The sequence below is a fragment of the Danio rerio genome, chromosome 16, assembly GCF_052040795.2.
Source record: "Danio rerio strain M-AB ecotype USA chromosome 16, GRCz13ab, whole genome shotgun sequence".
Taxonomy (NCBI): Eukaryota; Metazoa; Chordata; class Actinopteri; order Cypriniformes; family Danionidae; genus Danio; species Danio rerio.
Genome location: NC_141036.1, coordinates 58,714,924 through 58,737,037, shown reverse-complemented (window position 1 = coordinate 58,737,037; position 22,114 = coordinate 58,714,924). Strand labels below are relative to the sequence as shown.

At 34.5% G+C, this 22,114-nt stretch overlaps 4 protein-coding genes across 24 annotated transcripts in view; 1 reads left to right on the top strand and 3 right to left on the bottom strand.

Annotated features, from left to right (window-relative positions):
• The window catches only part of plekhg4b (pleckstrin homology domain containing, family G (with RhoGef domain) member 4B), a 156,847-nt gene extending 147,419 nt beyond the window's left edge, over positions 1-9,428 (bottom strand). For all 8 annotated transcript variants that reach the window (XM_087284857.1, XM_087284860.1, XM_087284862.1 and 5 more), the window contains exon 1: positions 9,355-9,428. The gene's annotated coding sequence lies outside the window, so the exon portion shown is untranslated. The remainder of the gene's footprint in view (positions 1-9,354) is intronic.
• Positions 1-22,114, bottom strand: part of smpd5 (sphingomyelin phosphodiesterase 5) — a 706,732-nt gene that overhangs the window by 434,123 nt on the left and 250,495 nt on the right. The window lies entirely within an intron of this gene.
• brd9 (bromodomain containing 9) overlaps positions 1-22,114 on the top strand; it is a 164,123-nt gene that overhangs the window by 8,785 nt on the left and 133,224 nt on the right. The window lies entirely within an intron of this gene.
• The window catches only part of nkd2b (NKD inhibitor of WNT signaling pathway 2b), a 62,915-nt gene continuing 60,846 nt past the window's right edge, over positions 20,046-22,114 (bottom strand). The window contains exons 11-12 of one of the 10 annotated variants that reach the window (XR_015510652.1): positions 20,434-21,262; positions 20,046-20,319 (exon numbers count right to left, since the gene is read on the bottom strand). Coding sequence is in view for 1 of the 10 variants with exons in the window: in NM_001097586.1 (NP_001091055.1) it covers positions 20,947-21,262 (316 nt within the window). In the remaining 9 variants the exon portion in view is untranslated. 10 annotated transcript variants of the gene reach the window in all.

Here is a 22,114-nt window from a genome sequence, read left to right as displayed (position 1 = left end):
TTCTATAGTTGCTATGGTAACAACTCTGTAGAATGTCTTTATAGTATTTAAAGCAAGTAAATTATAAATAAATATTTAAAAGACCTAAAAATGTAAAGTTTTCTCTTACTTTACTTTTTCAGTGAATAAATAATTTAATCACAGTAACTACTTAATTTTTACATTCAACACTGCATAACATTTACATTTGAATTCTTTTTCTCGTCTGAATTAAATGAGGTAGTCGCTTTTCTGTACTATTTATTTTTTTCTTTCCTCCGTGCACACGTTCAAACACCGAGGGAAGACAAATCCTACCTGATTCAACCTGACTCAAATTAGAGCCGACAGAAAAAGTGACCCTGTTTTTGTTTGGAAGTCCCGTCCTGAAATTAGTGAAGCATTCTCCCTGCGGATTCGACTCAAGAGGCTTGGAGCTTAATCAAGTGGAAATAGTGGAGAGACAGTGGGGGTAGAAGGGCAGAATGAGGCAATTGTTCAGCTGCCTCTTTGATGTCACTGCAACGAGCCTCACAAAAACACACACACACACACACACAACCAAACTGCTGCTCGCTAAAAACAACACAAACCCATCACCTGCACCACTGCACGCATGATTTGAGTAATAATGCTGACTATATGTGTGATCCTGAACCACAAAACTAGTCATGAGCAGTGCTGGAGAACGGTGCTTTGCATTAATATTGAGTTACACCCAAACAAAGTAACTAGTTTGAGTAAGTGAGTTAGTTTTTATGCAAAGTAAAGCATTATGTTACTTTTGCCTTACTTTTTCTTACTTATCTGTATCTCATTTTTTATTATTTTTAATTAACGATGCACTGTAAAATTAATTATTAATGCAAACCAGCATTAATGGAGTGGGTGTTGAGAGTGTTGATCAGTACAAGTATTTGGGAACTGTTTTAAATAATTAATTGTCCTTTTCTGTATATACTAATACTAATAATACTAATATTTAGTGTAAGAAGATGCAGCGAAGATGGTACTGCTTGTAGTAATTAAGATCATTCAAAATAAATAAATCACTCGTGTGCATGTTTTACAGTTTAAACATTCAGTCACTGTTATCTTTTTCTTTGCTTAGTCAATGGTTACAGGTTTCCATCTTATTTTAAGATATTGTGTGTTCAACAGAAGAAAGAAATTCATTAAGTTTTTAAAGAAGTAATGAGAGAGTAAGAGAGCAAGATGCTAATGGTCTAATCCGATTCAATGATTTATGCTAAGCTAAGCTGAAGGTCCCTTGATTATTACACCATAATGAGAGCAGTTCTTAGCTATCAACTTAGAAATAAGCAACTTTTAATTTTCCATTGGTGTACTACTGAAAACACTGTACTACAGAAAAGTCAATATAGTTCACGCAAAATGAAAATGTAATCACTTTTTTAATTTCCTTCAAGTGGATTCAAACTTTCATACGTTTCTTTCTTCTGCTGAACACAAAAGAAGATATTTTGAAGAAAGATGTAAACCTGTAACCCTTGACTTCAATACTAGGAGAAACAAATACTATGGAAGTCAGTGGTTACAGGTTTTCAGCTTTCTTCAAAATGTCTTTTTTTGTGTTCAACAGAAGAAAGAAACTCTTAAAGGTTTGAAACAAGTCAAAGGCGAGTAAATAATGAGAGAAGTTTCAGTTTTGGGTAACTATCCCTTTAAATAGGAAAAGTATCACAATATTTATTTCTTTTTTTTTTTGAGCAAGATGCTAGTGGTCTAATCCGATTCAATGATTTATGCTAGGCTAAGCTAAAAGTTCTTTGATTATTACACCAGCATGAGAGTATAATTCCCATCCATCGACGTAGAAATAAGCAACTTTTAATTTTCCGTCGTGTACTACAGAAAACACTGTGCACTACAGAAAAGTCAAGCTTTAAAGGGATGGTTTACCCAAAAATGAACATTTACTCACTGTTTACTCTCCTTCAAGTAGTTCCAAACTTTCATCAGATACTTTCTTCTGTTGAACGCAAAAGAAGATATACTGAAAAAAAAAACTGTAACCATTGACTTCTATACTAGGAGAAACAAATATGATGGAAGTCAATGGTTACAGGTTTAGAACTTTCTTTAAAATATTTTCTTTTGTGTTCAACAGAAGAAAGAAACTCTTAAAGGTTTAAAGTAAAAGGCGAGTAAATAATGACAGAATTTTCAGTTTTGGGTGAACTGTCCCTTTAAATAAAAAAATTAATCAACTCTTTCTTTTTAATTAAGTGAGATGCCAATGGTCTAATCTGATTCAATTATCTATGCTATGCTAAGCTAAAATTTCCTTGATTGTTTTGTCAGCATGAGTATACAGTAGTTTCTAGCTACCTACCAAGAAAATAACAACTTTTAAGGTGATGGTTCACCCTAAAAATGAACATTTATTGACTATTTACTTCCCTTCGAGTGGTTCCAAACTTTTATGAGTTTCTTTATTCTGTTGAACACAAAAGAAGACGTTTTGAAGAAAGCTGAACACCTGTAACCACTGACTCCATCGAAGAAGAAATACTAAATACACAAATAAAAAAATACAAATATTTAAAGGTGATTCCTTGGATTTACTTAAATAATTTTTCGTTAAGTGGTTGTAAACAATTTGTTTGGGCTGAATTTAAACAAACAAATTAAGTTGAACATTATTAAACTTAATTTGTTTGTTTAAATTCAACACAAATAAATTGTTTGCAACAGTTCTGCATGCAACACTTTTTTCAGTGTACTATGGAAGTCAATGGTTACAGGTTTACCGCTTTCTTCAAAATATCTGCAAGAAAGTTGATCACAAGAAAAAAACTCTTAAAGGTTTGAATTGAAACAGGTAATAGGTGAAAAAATAATGACATTTTGGGTAAACAACCCCCTTTAAATAGGAAAATGATCAAAACTCTTTTAAAAAAATTGAGCGAGTTGCTAATGGTCCAATCCGATTCAATGATTTATGCTAAGCTAAGCTAAAGGTGCTTCCAAACTTTATCAAACTTTTCAAAAATGATATATATATTTTTAAATTTTGAGTAAGATGCTAGTGGTCTAATCCGATTTAATGATCTATGCTAGGCTAAGCTAAAAGTTCTTTGATTATTATACCAGTATGAGAGTATAATTCCCATCCATCGACGTAGAAATAAGCAACTTTTAATTTTCCGTCGTGTACTACAGAAAACACTGTGTACTACAGAAAAGTCAAGCTTTAAAGGGATGGTTTACCCAAAAATGAACATTTACTCTCTGTTTACTCTCCTTCAAGTAGTTCCAAACTTTCATCAGTTACTTTCTTCTGTTGAACACAAAAGAAGATATACTGAAAAAAAAAACTGTAACCATTGACTTCTATACTAGGAGAAACAAATACCATGGAAGTCAATGGTTACAGGTTTAGAACTTTCTTTAAAATATTTTCTTTTGTGTTCAACAGAAGAAAGAAACTCTTAAAGGTTTAAAGTAAAAGGCGAGTAAATAATGACAGAATTTTCAGTTTTGGGTGAACTGTCCCTTTAAATAAAAAAATTAATCAACTCTTTCTTTTTAATTAAGTGAGATGCTAATGGTCTAATCTGATTCAATTATCTATGCTATGCTAAGCTAAAATTTCCTTGATTGTTATGTCAGCATGAGTATACAGTAGTTTCTAGCTACCTACCAAGAAAATATCAACTTTTAAGGTGATGGTTCACCCTAAAAATGAACATTTATTGACTATTTACTTCCCTTCGAGTGGTTCCAAACTTTTATGAGTTTCTTTATTCTGTTGAACACAAAAGAAGACGTTTTGAAGAAAGCTGAACAGCTGTAACCACTGACTCCATCGAAGAAGAAATACTAAATACACAAATAAAAAAATACAAATATTTAAAGGTGATTCCTTGGATTTACTTAAATAATTTTTCGTTAAGTGGTTGTAAACAATTTGTTTGGGCTGAATTTAAACAAACAAATTAAGTTGAACATTATTAAACTTAATTTGTTTGTTTAAATTCAACACAAATAAATTGTTTGCAACAGTTCTGCATGCAACACTTTTTTCAGTGTACTATGGAAGTCAATGGTTACAGGTTTGCCGCTTTCTTCAAAATATCTGCACGAAAGTTGATCACAAGAAAAAAACTCTTAAAGGTTTGAATTGAAACAGGTAATAGGTGAGAAAATAATGACATTTTGGGTAAACAACCCCCTTTAAATAGGAAAATGATCAAAAGTCTTTAAAAAAAATTGAGCGAGTTGCTAATGGTCCAATCCGATTCAATGATTTATGCTAAGCTAAGCTAAAGGTGCTCCCAAACTTAATTTTCCAAACTTTATCAAACTTTTCAAAAATGATATATATATTTTTAAATTTTGAGTAAGATGCTAATAGTCTAATCCGATTCAATGATTTATGCTAGGCTAAGCTAAAAGTTCTTTGATTTTTACACCAGCATGAGAGTATAATTCCCATCCATCGACGTAGAAATAAGCAACTTTTAAATTTTCCGTCGTGTACTACAGAAAACACTGTGCACTACAGAAAAGTCAAGCTTTAAAGGGATAGTTTACCCAAAAATGAACATTTACTCACTGTTTACTCTCCTTCAAGTAGTTCCAAACTTTCATCAGTTACTTTCTTCTGTTGAACACAAAAGAAGACATTCTGAAAAACTGACTTCTGACTTCTATACTAGGAGAAACAAATACCATGGAAGTCAATGGGTTAATGGGTTAACTTAAATTTCTAAACTTTATCAAACTTATCAAAAATTATATATATTTTTTACAATTTTGAGTAAGATGCTAGTGGTCTAATCTGATTCAATGATTTATGCTAAGCTAAGCTAAAGGCGCTACCAAACTTAATTTTCCAAACTTTATCAAACTTATCAAAAATGATATATATATATTTTTTTTTAAATTTTGAGTAAGATGCTAGTGGTCTAATCTGATTCAATGATCTATGCTTAGCTAAGCTAAAAGGGACCGGGAGATCAGCTGAACTGATAAAAAAAATGGTAAAACTCAACAGTTTACCTTTAGGTGAGCTGTAAAATGAGCCTATTTCCAACAAAAGTGGAGTGTTCCTTTAAGACTGTTTTATCTAATCATACAATTAAACCCAGAATATCCCGCATCGGTCACGGTCCAGCACTGTAAATGAATCCTCTTCTCTAAACAGCAGATGCACGTATTGTATCATCTAATCTGTTCTTGTTGTCTGTGGTGTAATTCTCCCTGCGCCTCTATTGTGTTGCGGAGCTTTTCTCATGCATGTGTGTGAATGCGGGTCGGGGCGGCAGATAATCACATTTTCCTTAGAAAGGCTTAGTCGTGCAAAGTAGCGCAAGTGTCTTTATATAGGAGTTAGAAGATGCATGAACGGGAAATCTTCAGCAAAAGTGCTCTGTCAAAAGCAGATGCTGATGCAGATGTCTGGAGAACAGGTGGCAGATGCAATGGTGAGATACAGTTGAAGTCACAATTATTCGTCCTCCTGTGAATTTTTTTTTAAATATTTCCCAAATGATGTTTAACAGAAGCAAAGAAATTTTCACAGTATTTCCTATAATATTTTTTCTTCTGGAGAAAGTCTTATTTGTTTTATTTCGGCTAGAATAAAAGCCGTTTTTAATTTTTTTGAAACCATTTTAAGGTCAATATTATTAGCCCTCTTAAGCAACCATAACTTGCCTAATTACTCTAACTTTAACATAATTAACCTAGTTAAGCCTTTAAATGTCACTTTAAGCTGAATAGATGTCACACAACCAGCGATCGCTTCCCAGAGGATCGCTGGTTCTCACACGAACTCTCATGACTACATTTCCGCATTTCCCAGGACTACATTTTCATACATGCACTGCTCCCAAACACGCACGCCTGCTCATTCATCTATCCTGATTGCAATCACCAGCTGGACCTTGTTCACAGACTGATATCACTCCATTCATAAGCCACTCTTTGACGCTTCCAGTCGGCCGAGTCTTGTTTTCCCACTGTGACATTACGAAGCGTCTCTCCCTGTCTTGTTTCTCTGTGTTTAGACCCTAGCCTTGTATCCTAGTCATCCTGTTTAGCCGCCTGCCTTTCGACCTTTTGCCTGTTTATATCGACTACGATTCTGGACTGTCTATAGATACCCGTTTGCACCTGATGACCACTGCTTGCCTGACATTGAATAAACCTGCATATTGGATCTTACCTCCTGTTGTCCTCTGTCACTCCACCCAGTCGTAACAATAGAAGTGTCTTGAAGAATATCTAGTCTAATAATATTTACTGTCATCATGACAAAGATAAAATAAATCAGTTATTACAAATGAGTTATTTAAATTAATATGTTTAGAAATGTGTTGAAGAAAATATCTCCATTAAATCGAAATTGGGGAATAAAATATACAAAAGGGCTAATAATTCAACTGTACATGCAGAAAGACAACTGAAGAGATGCACATAAACTAAAGCACTGACAATAATGCAATATTCACAGAACATTGCGACCAAGTTCTTCTAGTCACATTAACAGAACCATTGTCAAGGTCATTCATAAAACTTCAGGTGCCATAAAACTTCAGAGAACATTTTCATAATGTTTGCAAAACGTAATGTTCCTCTACACAAACAGATCATGCACAGCTGAAAATTATGTCATCAGTCGTGCTATTTTTTTGTCAGTTGTATTTTTATATATATATTTTTTTATAATTATTTTTTACTGGTTTTTCACCTTTATATTTTTTTGAAAGGACAGTAGAGAATAGACAGGAAAGCATGGGGAGCAGAGAGAGGGGAAGGATCGGCATAGGACCTTGAGGCGGAATCAAACCCGGGTTGCCGCGAGCACCGGAGCACATGTGTCGACGCACCAACCACTACACCACTGGCGCCGACCTGAGTTGTATTTTTTAACAATGTATTTTTGTTAGCACAGATGAAGATCTTTTCTCAATTTGCTGGCATTTTTTGTAATTGTACATGTTTTCTTAAATTGCAGAATGTCTGCATACCCAGCTACTTTCCCATTCTTTAGATTTTAAAGGTCCATACTTGCCCAATACCCCCATAAGTGGTTCCGTTCTCTCATCAGTTGGAATACAATAACTTTAGCATAGATTATGGTGGAGACATTTTTCTTTTTCCTATGATTACAGACATGTGCGGGAACCACCAAAACGAATTACAGCACGCTAGACCACACACAACATAAAAGATACACTTTCAAATTTGAGTTTATAAAAAAAAAATACAAAAAGCGCCTCTTTTTTTGGTGTTTATTATAACACAGACAACATATACAGATATTTTAATCACTTTCAATAGTGTTTTATTAAAATTCAAAGGGTTTTCTTTAAAATGATGCCAAACTTTTGCATTTACTCCTCTGCATGTGGATTTAGGAAGCTTTTGAATTTGGATAGGCAAAATACAGACGGAAATCCCTATAATAGCAACAGAGCTTAAGAGGTTAAGGTCTCGGCCACTGTACATTTTTATAGTAGTGTGAAAGTAAAATTATCAATGAAGATGATCAATGAAAATTATCAATGAAAAGTTTTTGATAAACTGTTGTGAGTTTCACACACCTGCAGGCGCAGATTTGCCCACGGAGTCAAGCAAGATGACTTTATGAGTGCAGAATATTTAGACAGACTGTGGTGGTGAGTTAAGAACTCCTAAGCTGAATTCAGTGTCTGGAGCAGCTCTCCCTTGTGCTGCTGTGAAGGCTGTCAGATCAGATGTGTGTGTGTGTGTGTATGTGGTGACAGCTCTCACGCGCGCTTGTTATAATCAATATAAATATTCCAATCAAGCTGAATACAATCTTACATCAACAACACATGGCAAGCAACCCGTTGATAATAATAAAATAATCATATCAGATTACATACAACCCTAGTTGTTTAGCACGTGTGCATCTCTGCTGTGATGTTTATACATGTAATATTTTTCCTGAGGCGATTTAAACCAAAATACACAACGACACTCAATTAAAGATATCTACAGTGATGAGGAACATGGTTACTTACTGAGTTATTAATGCACAGCAGTACCACATGAAGAAAGGATGGACTTTGAAGGAATAAACAGTGTGAGGAGAGCTCCATTATAGTGCACAGGACAAGTCTAAACAAGTTCCGCCCGTGCATGCATGAGGCAGTACAATTACATAATTTATCGGCTTAAAGATATCGGCCTAATTTAGATATCGTATCGATAACGATAATCTTAAAAATAACATTTATATGCCGATAATGATATGGTCGCCGATATATCATGCATCCCTATATTTTAGTCAATAAGATAAGAAATAATAAAATTAAGTCTGTAAAACATAACAGAAAAGTACTGGCAGTTTTTTTACAAGTTTTTTAATTATTTACAAAACAATCCCAGGCAAAATATCACTACAAACTTTTAAAAATCTCAATAAAAGTAACTTTCAATATCAAAAGTTAAAGGAAAAAACTACAACCAAAAACTATATCCTGTTTAAATTGTTTAAGCTATAGTGGTGAAATGTCAAAACTTCTTCAAACATTTAAGATACAATGAAGCATCGTTTGCTGAAACAACAAGACCCCATAATGCAGTTCAAAAGCAGAAATAAATGGGGAAAATGAAAAAATGAATCCCAAAATATGGAAAACTATTAATTTATGGATATTATTTACAGTGTGGCTGATTATGTGAATTACAAAAACCTGCTTAAAACCTACCATTTTCTGTTCTTTAGATTTAATTCTCTATATATTTTTTCTAATACAATATATTGTATAAACACACTTGAGGTTGAGTTTTTAGTGAGTACAGTTTCATTTTTATGTGAACTATCCCTTTAAAACTTTCTGTTTAATATAAACACTCATTAATGACTACCTCAAAAAAAAAAAAAAAAAGCAGTGAATATACATAATCAGGTAGATATTTGGACTGACATCTCATATTAATAAAATACATAATCAAAACAGTCATATATTTTATTTATAAATCCATCCCAGGCAATATATCTCTTCAAACTACTAAAAATGTCAATAAAAAGTCTCTTTTTCTAATTTTTCAACATCAAAAGTTAAAGAGAAATTAAAAACCATAATACAATAAATCACAAAATATGAAAAACTGCTGAATTACAGATATTTTTACAGCATGTGACCTACATCCTATCACCAAAATACAGTAAAAGCAACTTTTCTTCCTCCAATATGCATGTCATATTGTAAAACATTTAAATAATACTTGAAAAAAATCTTATCAAACCAGCAAACTACATCAAATAAACCATTTAAGCAACATAAAAATCTTTCAACTCGACTAAACATGAGGTTGCATGATGTGTTTTGTCATGATCATCCAGAGGCAGAATGTATTAAAGTCTCTTACCGTGCTGAAAAGCAGCGGCGCGTCGCGTCACCTCCGCGCGCTCCCCTTGCGTCCGCGCGCAGATGAAGGAATGCGGGTGACCGTGTGAAAGTGGCAGCGCTTAACTGGCATTATTTTCCAACTTCCACCCACTCCGAAAGGAAAGAGCCACTTGTCAATGGCAGAGGAGGTTCTCTCGCGATGCACAAAGTACGTGCATTTGCATTTCTCCGACCCTCCCCTCGCCTTTCACGGGGGTCATTGTGTGGCGCGGTTGGGGTCCTTATTTGGCCCCCGATTAAATCCTCACTGGCCTGCGCTCAAAGCACGCCTTATAACCAGTTATAGACACTGTTTGCGCCTCTGAAATGTGCTGAATGCAGTTACAATAAGCTTTAGATGTTGTTACAAATAATGCATTGAAGCATCAAGTGTAAAGTTGAAGAGACATCGGCCTTCAGGCTGACAAGAGAACATGTCTTTCTCAAATAATCAACTTCATCATCTTTTTCACCACATAAAAAGTACAATATTGAATATTCAGGCCTGTAGCCAGCCTGGTGAAAGGAGCGGTTCTTTTGCTCAAAATGTAGACTTTTTGCAGTTGTTTACCTCATTTTTTTATTAAATTATGATGTTTAAATATTTCAATAAGTGGCATTTTAAGCACTATTTTTTTTTTGCTGGATTAGCTTGTTGTATCCTCCATTTTTAATGTACCAAAAATATTTCCTAAAGATTTATAAATCACGTGTGTGAGTTACTGAAGTTTGCCCTGCGCGCTTGCGTTTTTTTAGTTACTTCTTTGGTTTGGTGCGTTAATCTTATCATTGCTATTATTTAAAAAAGGTAATGATTCAAACTCAATTGCTTCGTACTGTTTTTATTTTTCTTACATTTTACAGCTGATTAAAAGAAAGACGTTTCAGCACAAAGCCTTCCTCAGTGTGACATAATTCTTTAACTCCACCCTTTTATCCCATAGTCAATCACAATGTGCAGTTAGTTAGATCGTCACTCCCATTTCATTATCCATTAATCACACAATAACTTATAATCTTCACAGCAATAACAATAAACAATCTTCACATTTCCGACCTCTACAGAGATAAAGTGCATCAACTATTATCATTATACAGGTGTACATCAATACAATGAAAATCTAACAGTTTACATTAAAAGTTTCCTACATTTAACAATTACTCAAAGATTAAAAAACACAAGTCTTACCTTCACCTCTACCACCAAATCAATTATACAAGAGACATTTACCCTCATCTTCAAAAACAACTTGCGAAACATAAAAAAATACCTACATTCAAGAAACATCATAAGAAAACAGCATCTCAATTATCATCATATTTTTAACAGTTTACATTACAATATATCATGATCAATTACTCGAAAAATACCTTTACCCTCAATAACATTACATAAGAAAACAGCACATCAAACATCATCAAGTTCATCAAAATTATCTTTTTCATTACAATATCATGATCAATTACTAGAAAAATACCTTTACCTTCAATAACATTACATAAGAAAACAGCACATCAAACATCATCAAGTTCATCAAAATTATCTTTTTCATTACAGTACATCATTTACCTCTCGAAAAATACCTTTATCCACAAAAAACATAATTAATGTTAATATAATTAATCAGTCTAATTAATTGCACATTGTGATTGACTATGCGATAAAAGGGTGGAGCTAAAGAATTATGTCACACTGAGGAAGGCTTTGTGCTGAAACGTCTGTCTTTTAATCACCCGTAAAATGTAAGAAAAATAAAAGATAAAAACAGTACGAAGCAATTGAGTGCGAATCATTACCTTTTTTTGAACTAAAGATTAATATTAAACAAATATAAAGAAAAGAGCTTCACAATTTTCGTCTCTTGAAAATTCATCTAACAACAACAACAGCCTAATTAAACACATATAAACAGCTAAAGTCAGTCTAAGGCAGTGGTTCTCAAACTGTGGTACGTGTACCAATAGTGGTACGCGGACTTCCTTCTAGTGGTACACGGAGGAATGAAATATGTCATGTACATGCTACATATAATTCAAAATGTATTAAAAATTATGTATTTAATATGCCATATATTATATAGGGCTATATTTCTGTGGTAATCTGCCAGGTTTTTTAACTGTGCAGAGTTGTAACTGCTTTACTGGGCCTACTACGCTATTGTATTTCAATGCTGCTCATTTTGGTGGTACTTGGAGAAACAATTTTTTTCTAAGGTGGTACTTGATGAAAAAAGTTTGAGAACCACTGGTCTAAGGCACTCGATAAATGTGGAAAAAATATTAAAAAGCCTTTACTGACATAGCTATTTCCTAAAACTGTGCCTATACGTTTTATAACACTTGACTTTATCAGGGTAACCTGATGCAGCCACAGTTTTAAGGAACAGACATGTCAATAAAGACTTGAAAAAAAAAAAAAAATTCACACTTTTTGAGTGCCTTGCACTGATTTTGAAGTTTATTCTGATGAATCCTTTACACAAAGAGCACCGTCACATTATTTAAGCTACCCCTGAAAACGTTATGTTTGATTTTGGATTGTTATACACCGCTTTATTAGTATTAAAATTAACATTAATCGGCTGCTTTTGGTGCTTCGGACCTTTTCATTGGTCAATTTTTTTTTTCTCATGAATAAGGTTCAAGACAATTTTTGATGATGTAGCAGTCAAAACAGGTCAAATGAGAATATAGTGGCAAAAATTCAGGACCAGGACCTTTGTCAGTGGGGGGGTAGTTCTTTCGAACCACCCGAACCCCCCCTGGCTACGGGCCTGATATTACAGTGTTTTTGAATCCAGTTAACCTGTTGTGGTCATTCGGCTACAGTGCTCAGCATAATTAAGTACACCCCCATTTTGAAAATGAATATTTTTATCTATTTCTCAGTGAATATGGGTAATACATATGTGCATTTGAACAAAACAGATTTATTAACTAGATATATTTATTAAAATAATATCTTAGTCACAGAACATCTTTAGAAATGGACGAATAATACACTTAAATTCATGCAAAATAAAAATACAAATTACATTTCAACAAAATTATACATATTTTTAATTTTCTTTAGATTTTTGCTGTTTTTGAAAAATGTATTTCATATTTTCCCTAACATATAAATTGGTGCTACTCATTTTTGAACCATTACTGTAAGTTATTTTGCTAGATAAGCTCCAGATTTGGCTTCAGTACTGACTAATATGGGACGATAACCGTGTTCAAGGTATACCTCGGTTTGGTAAAGTCAAGATTTTAAAACCGTCAAAATGATCTGCAATACTGTTCCTAAGGCATGAGTATGATTATTTATTTACTTTTTTTTTAGGATAACAGTATTTCTAACAGAAAAGATAAACAAAGGTGCCTTTTAAATTGTAAAAATAAAAATAAGTGTTTTTTTAAACAAATAAAGGCAGCAGAAATCAATAAATTATTTGAATTATTTAGCCTGACATGTTTACTGCTCCAAAATATTTTTAATGTTTCCCAAATTACAATATATTGTGTACAAAGGGAAAAAAAGGCTTTGTTTTTTATCCAGACATTTAAAAATAATATATCTTAGAGCAGTAATCGCAATACCGTGATATTTATATCCAAGGTTATCATAGTCAGAATCTTATATCGGCCCATGCCTATTGACTAATAATGTATATGCACAAATATAATATTGTAAAGCTTCCTATATAAAAAAAAATTATATATATATATATATATGAGAGATTTGTGGGGGGTGTTCTCATATATGCTGATCACTGTAAATCTAGAACGCAAGGAACACAATACTGTGCTTTTCTACAACTAGAGTATATTATACTCCAATCCACCACAGATTACTGTAGTTAAAACTTAATAAAGCCGATAACTAATAAATATTAGTTTAAGAGTTTGTTATAACTGCATGTGTGAACGTGTTAAAAATATTAAACATACTCTTTACTGTTGTATTGTTCAAAATGACTAAGCATTTACTATAAATCAGTAGTATTTTTTCCATGTCGGTTTTGCAGGTTGAGTTACATTTTTAGAATACACCTACATTATAAGCTTACTGATGGCTAGTTTATAGTGATTAAAATATATATACATTTAAATTATATGAATATAGGCATATTTATTGTTATTAAGTTTTACCTGTAACAGTGTGAAGACTAAATTCTTGTAGTTTTGATGAGGTATGCATTAAATTCTATACTATTGATAACAAAATAGAACAATACAACTGAATATTACTGCAAGACACCGCTTGACTTTAATTACTTCTGCATCCAAAATGTAACATTACAACATAATTATCAATGCAATAATTTGGTATAATTGACCAATTTCGCCTCAAGATGGCGCTGGAGTCCGCATAATGCTAGTGTTTTTGTTTTGTTTTTTATATTAGATGATTTCTAGTCAGTGGCTGTTAATAGTGCTTATTCAGGGTTCCTGCAGGTTTCACCAAATTAAATTTAAGACTTGTTAAGACCATTAAGAATAATTTTTTAGACTTATACAGAGCAAAACACTAAGGATTTTTTTAATATTGGAAATTTTCACTTGCCCTGTGAATGATTATAACTAAATACATTTGATGTACAATAATAATAATAATAATAATAATGATGATGATGATGATGATGATGATGATGATAATAATAATATCATTACTAAAAATACAGGTCAGGAAAATAATTAATCCATTACGGCAAATATTATTATAAATTCAATTCTTAAATAAAATGTTTTATTGAGATGGATTGTTGCTGGTGATTGTAGAGGTCCCAGATTGATGAACAAAGGAAACGACGAGTTTAAAAAAAGATTTAAGACATACAGCACACTATTTCAGTACATTTAAGACTTTTTAAGGCCTAAATTCTAGTTTTTTGGGATTTAAGACATTTAAGACCCCACGGACACCCTGTTATTGTTGATATTAGTGAGAAGAACATCTCCTCATCACAATTAACTGTAACTATAAATGTGTAGCACACTTTTTAATTCACTCAAATAAGAAATTCCTCAGATCATCACTGTTTAACAACGTACTTTACCAAGGTTTTCGACGATTTCAGCTAGTTTTGAAGATAAACTCAACGTTACACATACGTACTATGAAAGATGAACTCAGGCTTCAATAAAAATATCATATCCCGCTAGCTTTATGCTAACCACTAGTTTTAAATGAGCACAATTCATTGAATCACTTAACAAAATAACCATGTGTCTTAACATAATCAACCCTAACTTCTACCTCACTTAACTGACAATAAGCGTTTCGGAGAAGCTCAGCATTCTAATAGGCTATTTGTTTAGAAAGATTCGGATCGCGTTTCAATCAAACCTTCAAAGTCACGCGAGTTCAGCAAACCATGCTTAACGTTAATTGTCCTAAATGTTTGAGGAATTTTCGACATTTCACCGCTTTGGTTTAATAAATTTAAGTATATATATGAACCAGTGTCTATAAAGTGTTTAGCTAGTCTTAATTTGAAAATATCTAAATAGCAAATAGCTGCATACGTACACAATTGCTTTGAATCATTTTCCGAAGCAGTTGATTCAGTTGATTCAAACTTTCGAAAAGCTTCGTTTCTTCGTCCAGCAATTTTTAGCCAATCATTGCGCGCTTATTATGTGTTTCCTGCTGATCAGTATTGTGTTGTACAAGGTTTAATCTTATGGATAATATGCCTTGTGGTATGGAGGACCAAACATGCATAAACATATATTACTTGAGATTCATTTATATTCATTTGTGTTTATTTTTTCAAATACTGAAAAATAGCTTAAACCAGCCTAAGCTGGTTGGCTGGTTTTAGCTGGTTGACCAGCCTGGTTTTAGATGGGTATTGGCCACTTCCAGGCTGGTTTCCAGCCATTTACAGCCTGGTCTTAGCTGATTAGGCTGGAAAATGACCACCAGCTAAAACCAGCCAGACCAGCCTGGTTTAAGCTGGACGTAGCTGGTTTTAGCTGGTCATCTCCCAGCCTGATCAGCTAAGACCAGGCTGGCAATCGCTGGAAACCAGCCTAGAAGTGGCCAAAACCCCTCTAAAACCAGCCTGGTCAACAGCTAAAACCAGCCAACTAGCCTATATATAGGCTTATATATAAACAAACTTCTCATCAATATTGTGTTGGACGCAGTTTAACCATAGGGATAATATGCCTTGAGTTATTGAGGACCAAACATGCAAAATAAATAAATAAAATAAATACATAAATGCTTAAATATGTATTATTTTTGATTCATTTATATTCATTTGTGTTTATTTATTTTCATATTTATTTATTACTGAATTTATTTGTGTATTCATTTACCTCAACTGTTCTGTCTGTAGCATGTAATGTAATCATGTAATGTGATGTACATGTAATGTAATAAAATGAGCATGAATAGAGGACCAAACATGCAAAAAAAAAAAAAAATGCATAAATTTACATTATTTTCAACATTATTACCTTTATATAAACGTCTTTTTACTTTTCAGTCTGTAGCATGTAAATGAGCGAGGCGATTCTTACTTTGCCGATTGTGTTTATGAATGCAATGCAGACGACACTTTCAGTAGATGTATTTTTATTAAAATATATATATAAAAACAAATGCATACATATAAACCATGATAAATATGCATGTGCAGTATAATCATACAGTAAAAAGTGTATAGCTTTATAGTTTTACTTATAAACATAAAGGATATTCTAGCATTCAAACTGGCAGTGGTGATATTTCCTCCGGTCAGAGGGAGGCGTTCAGTCCATGGCAGACTCTCCAGAAGGAGAAATAGCCTTTTATTTTCCAGAGCAGCAGCACAGTTCACCTGAGATCCGAGATAAGGAGAAACACTTGAAGAGACGCATCAGACTGACAGAGACATGTCTGAGGAAAAGCAGAGCATCATGGGCTCATCCTTCTGTGCATGTATCCATCATATATGTCTTAAAGGGGAGCTATTATGCAAAAATCACTTTTATAAGGGGTTTAAACACAGTTGTGTGGCAGCAGAATGTGGATATAACCAGCCTCTAATGGTCAACATGTATTAGTTCTATTGTTTATGATCAGACTTGATATAAACACTCTGCGGAAACACTTTGATTGACATTCTCCCTTTGTACGTGTCATCAGAGGGGGAAAGCCCCGCCCACTAGTGCCCATCTCACCCTTATTAGCATAGGACGTTAGTCTTGTCTTTGAATCTGCCACTATGCTGACACACAGGCATTTATAGCTCCGCCCTCTTCTGAAAAGAGCACAATCTCATTTGAATTTAAAGCGACAGTCACCAAAACACCACAATTAGGATCAAAGCACCAAAGGGTCAGTTTCAGAGAGTTAGAGAACATTATCTGTGTGCTATTTTGAGCTGAAACTTCACACACACACTTAAGGGTACATCAGAGACTTATTTTACATCTTGTAAAAAGGGGCATAATAGGTCCCTTTTAATATATCAGATACAATAAGAAGGAAATAAATCATACTTTCTCACAAGTAACCAACCATGGGGTGAATTTTAAAACAATAATACTAATAATATTGTGGTTTGAATGGATATTTTGATTTCCAATACATATGCATGAGCACTATTCTATTAAAGATAGAAAAACCATATTAGTTTATCACAATTAAGAGAACGTAGAGGTTCATTTGATTGAATGCTGCTTTCCCCAGGGTCTGCCACGGTGGTCGTATCACTGCGTTATTGTCACATAATTCAACAGTCCATTGTCAATTGATATATTTGAATATATCATTATATATTTGATGATATATACAGTTGAAAGCAGAAGTTTACATACACTCTAAAAAAGGAACATAACCATTTTTTTTAAATGTCTGATGGTAACTCATACTAAAGTTTACTATTTTAGGTCTGTTAGGATTACCTAAATGATTTAATTTGCTAAATGCCAGAATAATGAGAGGATTTTTATTAATTTCTAGACAGTCAGAAGTTTACACACATTTCCTTGGTATTTTTTAGCTTTGCTTTTAAACTGTATAACTTTGGTCAAATGTTTTGGGTCTCCTTCCACAAGCTTCTCACAATAGTTTGAAGGCATTTTGGCCCATTCCTCCTGACAGAATTGGTGTCACTGAGTCAGATTTGTAGGCTGTCTTGCTCGCACAAGCTTTTTCAACTCTGCCCACACATTTTCTATAGGATTGAGGTCAGGGCTTTGTGATGGCCACTCCAAAACATTCACTCTGTTGTCCTTAAAGCACATTATCACTAATTTGGCAGTATGCTTAGGGTCATGGTCTGTTTGGAAGAGTCATTTGTGGCCAAGTTGTAATGTCCTAGCTGATGTCTTGAGATGTTGCTTCAGTATTTCTCCATATGTTCTTCTTCATGATGCCATCTATGCTGTGAAGTGGACCAGTCCCTCCTGCAGCAAAACAGTCCCACAACATGATGCTGCCGCCCCCATACTTCACAGTTGGGATGGTGTTTCTAGGCTTGTAAGCTTTCCCCTTTGTTTTCCAAATGTAACACTGCTCATTATGGCCATCAGTTCAACCTTAGCTCCATCAGAGCACAGGACATGTCTCCACACATTACTCTTTTCCCAGTGTCATTTAGCTAATTGTAATCTGGCTTTGTTGTTGATTCTGGCTTGTTGATTTTCCCATGTTGTCACACAAGGAAGCAGTGTGTTTGGGGTTTTCCTTCAATACTATTCTACAGTTGTGCCTCACATTAACTCAAATGTCGTCAATTAGCCAATCAGAAACTTCCAAAATCTTGACATCATCATCTGAGCTTTTCCAGAGGCAGAATAATCTTATTGTGTGTAAACTTGACTTTCAAGAAGAGTTATAATCATTTCTCAAACAATCTCTCTCATTATTCTGCTATTAAGCACAACAGAAACACATTTGATAATCCTGACTTACCTAAAGGAGAACAAGTTCAGTCACATTAACATCTGACTTTTTTAAATCGTTATGTGCGTTTTTATACAGTGTGTGTACACTTCTGCTTTCAACTGTATGAGTGTGTTTGTTTTTGTGTGCAATGCTTTGTAAAAAAATCTTTTGAATTCAAACCTCACAATTCATAAAATACAGACCTGTATAAAACACAATCTTAATGTCAAATGATCATCAAAAATGATACAACTCAGGTTGATGTCTTAACACTGTATTTTGGATGAAATATTAACGATGGTAATCATATTAGTTTGTCCTATTTTAAGTAATTTTTCCTTGGGTCTCTAATTGTACTAAACCACTTATTTGGAATATATTTCTGTGCTTAGTTTGGCTGGTTTGTGCCTCTCAAAATGATTTCATGCCATGATAATATAATGACAAAAAATTAAGGGGGAAAATCCCCACAACTGTGCTGTTCTCATGTTAACTATCAGCAAAGTCCAAATGTAGCTTTATTCCATCCTATTCATAATTAATCCGTCTAGTTACTCAACATAATAAGTGCCTGAGTTTGCCCAGAGCTATATTTCTGAATATATGACATACACTTTTTTAGAAATACTCTGTGAACTTTATAACAGGATTGTGCCGCTCGTCTGTTCGATGTTCACTGACTCGAGCGAATCTGCAGCTTCATCTGATGTCTTTGGTCCAGAAACAGTAACGTTGTCAAAAAGTGCTGACTTCAATCCTCCAGTTGGTACTAAAACCATTAATTTCCCACAAACACTGTTGAGCAGGTTCTTAAACACCACTGATTGGCTGTTGTTTTCACAAGCTCATCAGAAATGACTGTGATTGGCTACAATAATCATTGATTCATCACTCTTACACTGATCCGTGTTGGGTAAATTACCTCAAAACATGAATTCATTACTATATACATCATTTGAATTCCATTAATTTTTTTAATTACTTTGTTTGAAAAGTAATTAAATTTATTTTAATTAGCATAGATCATTGAACCGGATTAGACCGTTAGCATCTTGGTCACAAAATTAAAGAAATGACCTTTTCAATAACTTTGATAAAATTTGAATAATTAAGATTAAAAAGCACTTTTAGCTTAGCTTAGCATAGATCATTGAATCAGATTAGACCATTAGCATCTTGCTCACAAAAATGGCAAAATATCGTTTTTGATAAGTTTGGATAATTAAGTTTGGGAGCACTTTTGGCTTAGCTTAGCTTAGCATAGATCATTGAATCAGATTAGACCATTAGCATCTTGCTAACAAAATAATCAAAAAGATTTGATAATATTCCTATTTATAGCTTGACACTTTTAAAATTACATCATGTACTAAGACTGACAGAAAATTAACAATTGCTATTTTCTAGACTGATATGGCTAGGAACTATACTCTTATTCTGCCATAATAATCAAGAAACTATTTTAGTTCCTATAGACACACCCACAGCCTACAAAATAGCAATTTTCCCCCATCAGCCTTAGCACACGATGTAACTAGAGTCGAGCTTTAAATAGGAAAATTTTCTAAACTCTTAATCGTTTATGAGTGAGATGCTACTGGTCTAATCCAATTCAATAACCTATGCTAAGCTAAGCTAAAAGTGTTCTTACCAGACCTGGGGATCGTGTGACTGAATTCAAAAATGTTAAAACTCTACCTAACTTTCCATTTTAAATAATACCTGTAAATAAGCAGTTTCCTGTATGTTATGATTCATGTTTTAAATTTTTTTTTCTTCCTTTAATTTTTTTTTCTAAGCTAAGCTAAGCTAAGCTAAGCTAAGCCAAAAATGCTTTTGCCAGACCTGGAGGTCAGCTGAATGGATTCAAAAAAGTGGAAATGGAAATAAATAGATGCTAATGGTCTAATCCGATTCAATGATCTATGCTAAGCTAATCTAAAAATGCTTTTGACAGACCTGAAGATCAGCTGAATGGATTCAAAGAAGTGGAAATGGAAATAAATAGATGCTAATGGTCTAATCCGATTCAATGATCTATGCTAAGCTAAGCTAAAAATGCTTTTGACAGACCTGAAGATCAGCTGAATGGATTCAAAGAAGTGGAAATGGAAATAAATAGATGCTAATGGTCTAATCCGATTCAATGATCTATGCTAAGCTAATCTAAAAATGCTTTTGACAGACCTGAAGATCAGCTGAATGGATTCAAAGAAGTGGAAATGGAAATAAATAGATGCTAATAGTCTAATCCGATTCAATGATCTATGCTAAGCTTAGCTAAAAGCAAAAAAATTGGCTAAATGTAATAAAAAACTCAACTTTACTCTAAATTGTACAAATATATGCATAAATTAGCAATTATCCGTATTTTGTAATTCATGTTTATATTTTTTATCTTCCCCTGTGGTTATGTATGCTTTTGAATTGCACTATGGGACCATGAAAAGTCCGAAAACATAACTTTTATTAACATTTTTAATAGTTTATTTATGAGTGAGATGCTACTGGTCTAATCTGATTGAATGGCCTATGCTAAGCTAAGCTAAAAGTGCTCCTGCTCTAGGAGAGCTATAAAATGAGCCACAAATTTCCTCCAATAATAGAGCTTTCATTTAAAAACCTGCTCAAAAGTCAGCAGAAAATGTTTCCAATTTCAGACCTGACGGTTAAACTGAAGCCTGTGTTCTGTAGACGGCATCATGTCTGGTGGTAGTGGTGGTAGTGGTGATGATGGTGGTGTTCGTGATGGTGATGGTGTTCGTGTCTCTGGACCAGTGCAGTAGCGTTGGTGTTTTTGACCGGTGTCAGGGCCTGCTGTTCTCGGGCTCTGGATCTGATCCTCCTGCTGTGGCTGTGCTGGAGGCCGCTCGGGGTGTGTGCGTGTGTGTGGTTCTGCTGGGTTAGATGATAAACGTCCTGACCAGTCGGTATGGGCTGATGGTGTCCGTGGCACTTGCTGGTTTTGGTCACATTCGGGATGACACCAGGAAATCTGGACGACCCTTTAGGGGATCTAAAGCAAGAGAATTTTTAGTAAACAAAAACTACTGTTTAAAAAAGATTTACACAAACAATATTTGATTAGATATTCTCAACCCAGGCTCATTCTGAAAACGTAGTCCCGCTGACGTTTCTGAAGACCGCGAAATACGTTTCCGGTGGTACGTATGGCTGCATTTAATTTTTTTTACGCGAACGCTATAGGGTGGTGTGACGCCGTTCCCTTTCGCGCTTGCCGGCTGACCGCTTACCTCCGTGTGGAGGGCTTTCCCGTCGCAATCAGTTTGTTCGGTCAGCTCATCGTGTGCGTCGGCGGACTTCAGATGCACAGAGGAGGAGTTGACAAAGGCGTCCGAGTTCGAGTACGGGGAAGAGCGGTTCCAGAAATCAAGTAAGACAAAAACATAATCCAAAAAATAAAGCGAACGAGTTCATAACAGGGTGAGAACGTGGTGAAATCCGAAAACGTGGTAAAAAAGAAAAAAAAAAACAGACGAGGGCTTTTCTTTTTCTAGACGGCTTTTCTAAATTGTTGCTCCGGTTTAGGGAAGTGAGCGGGCGGGCGGGTCAATCGGTAAAACTGGTTGGGTTCAGGGAAGGAGGAGGGTGGGTCAGTTGATTGGCCGGTCGCGCAGTCAATCATTCGGTCAGTCAGACAGCGGCCTCTGGTGGGTTCACGCCAGAACAGTGCGGGCGCGAACTGCACTCGCAAGAGACGTTCGGGATACGAAAAAGCGCACACAGCAGCCTCTAGCGGATTCGCAAAAACAAAAACTGCACAAATACGTACCTCCCGGGATGTATTTCGCGGTCTCCAGAAACGTCCACTGGACTACGTTTTCAGATTGAGGCTGGGTTGGATATT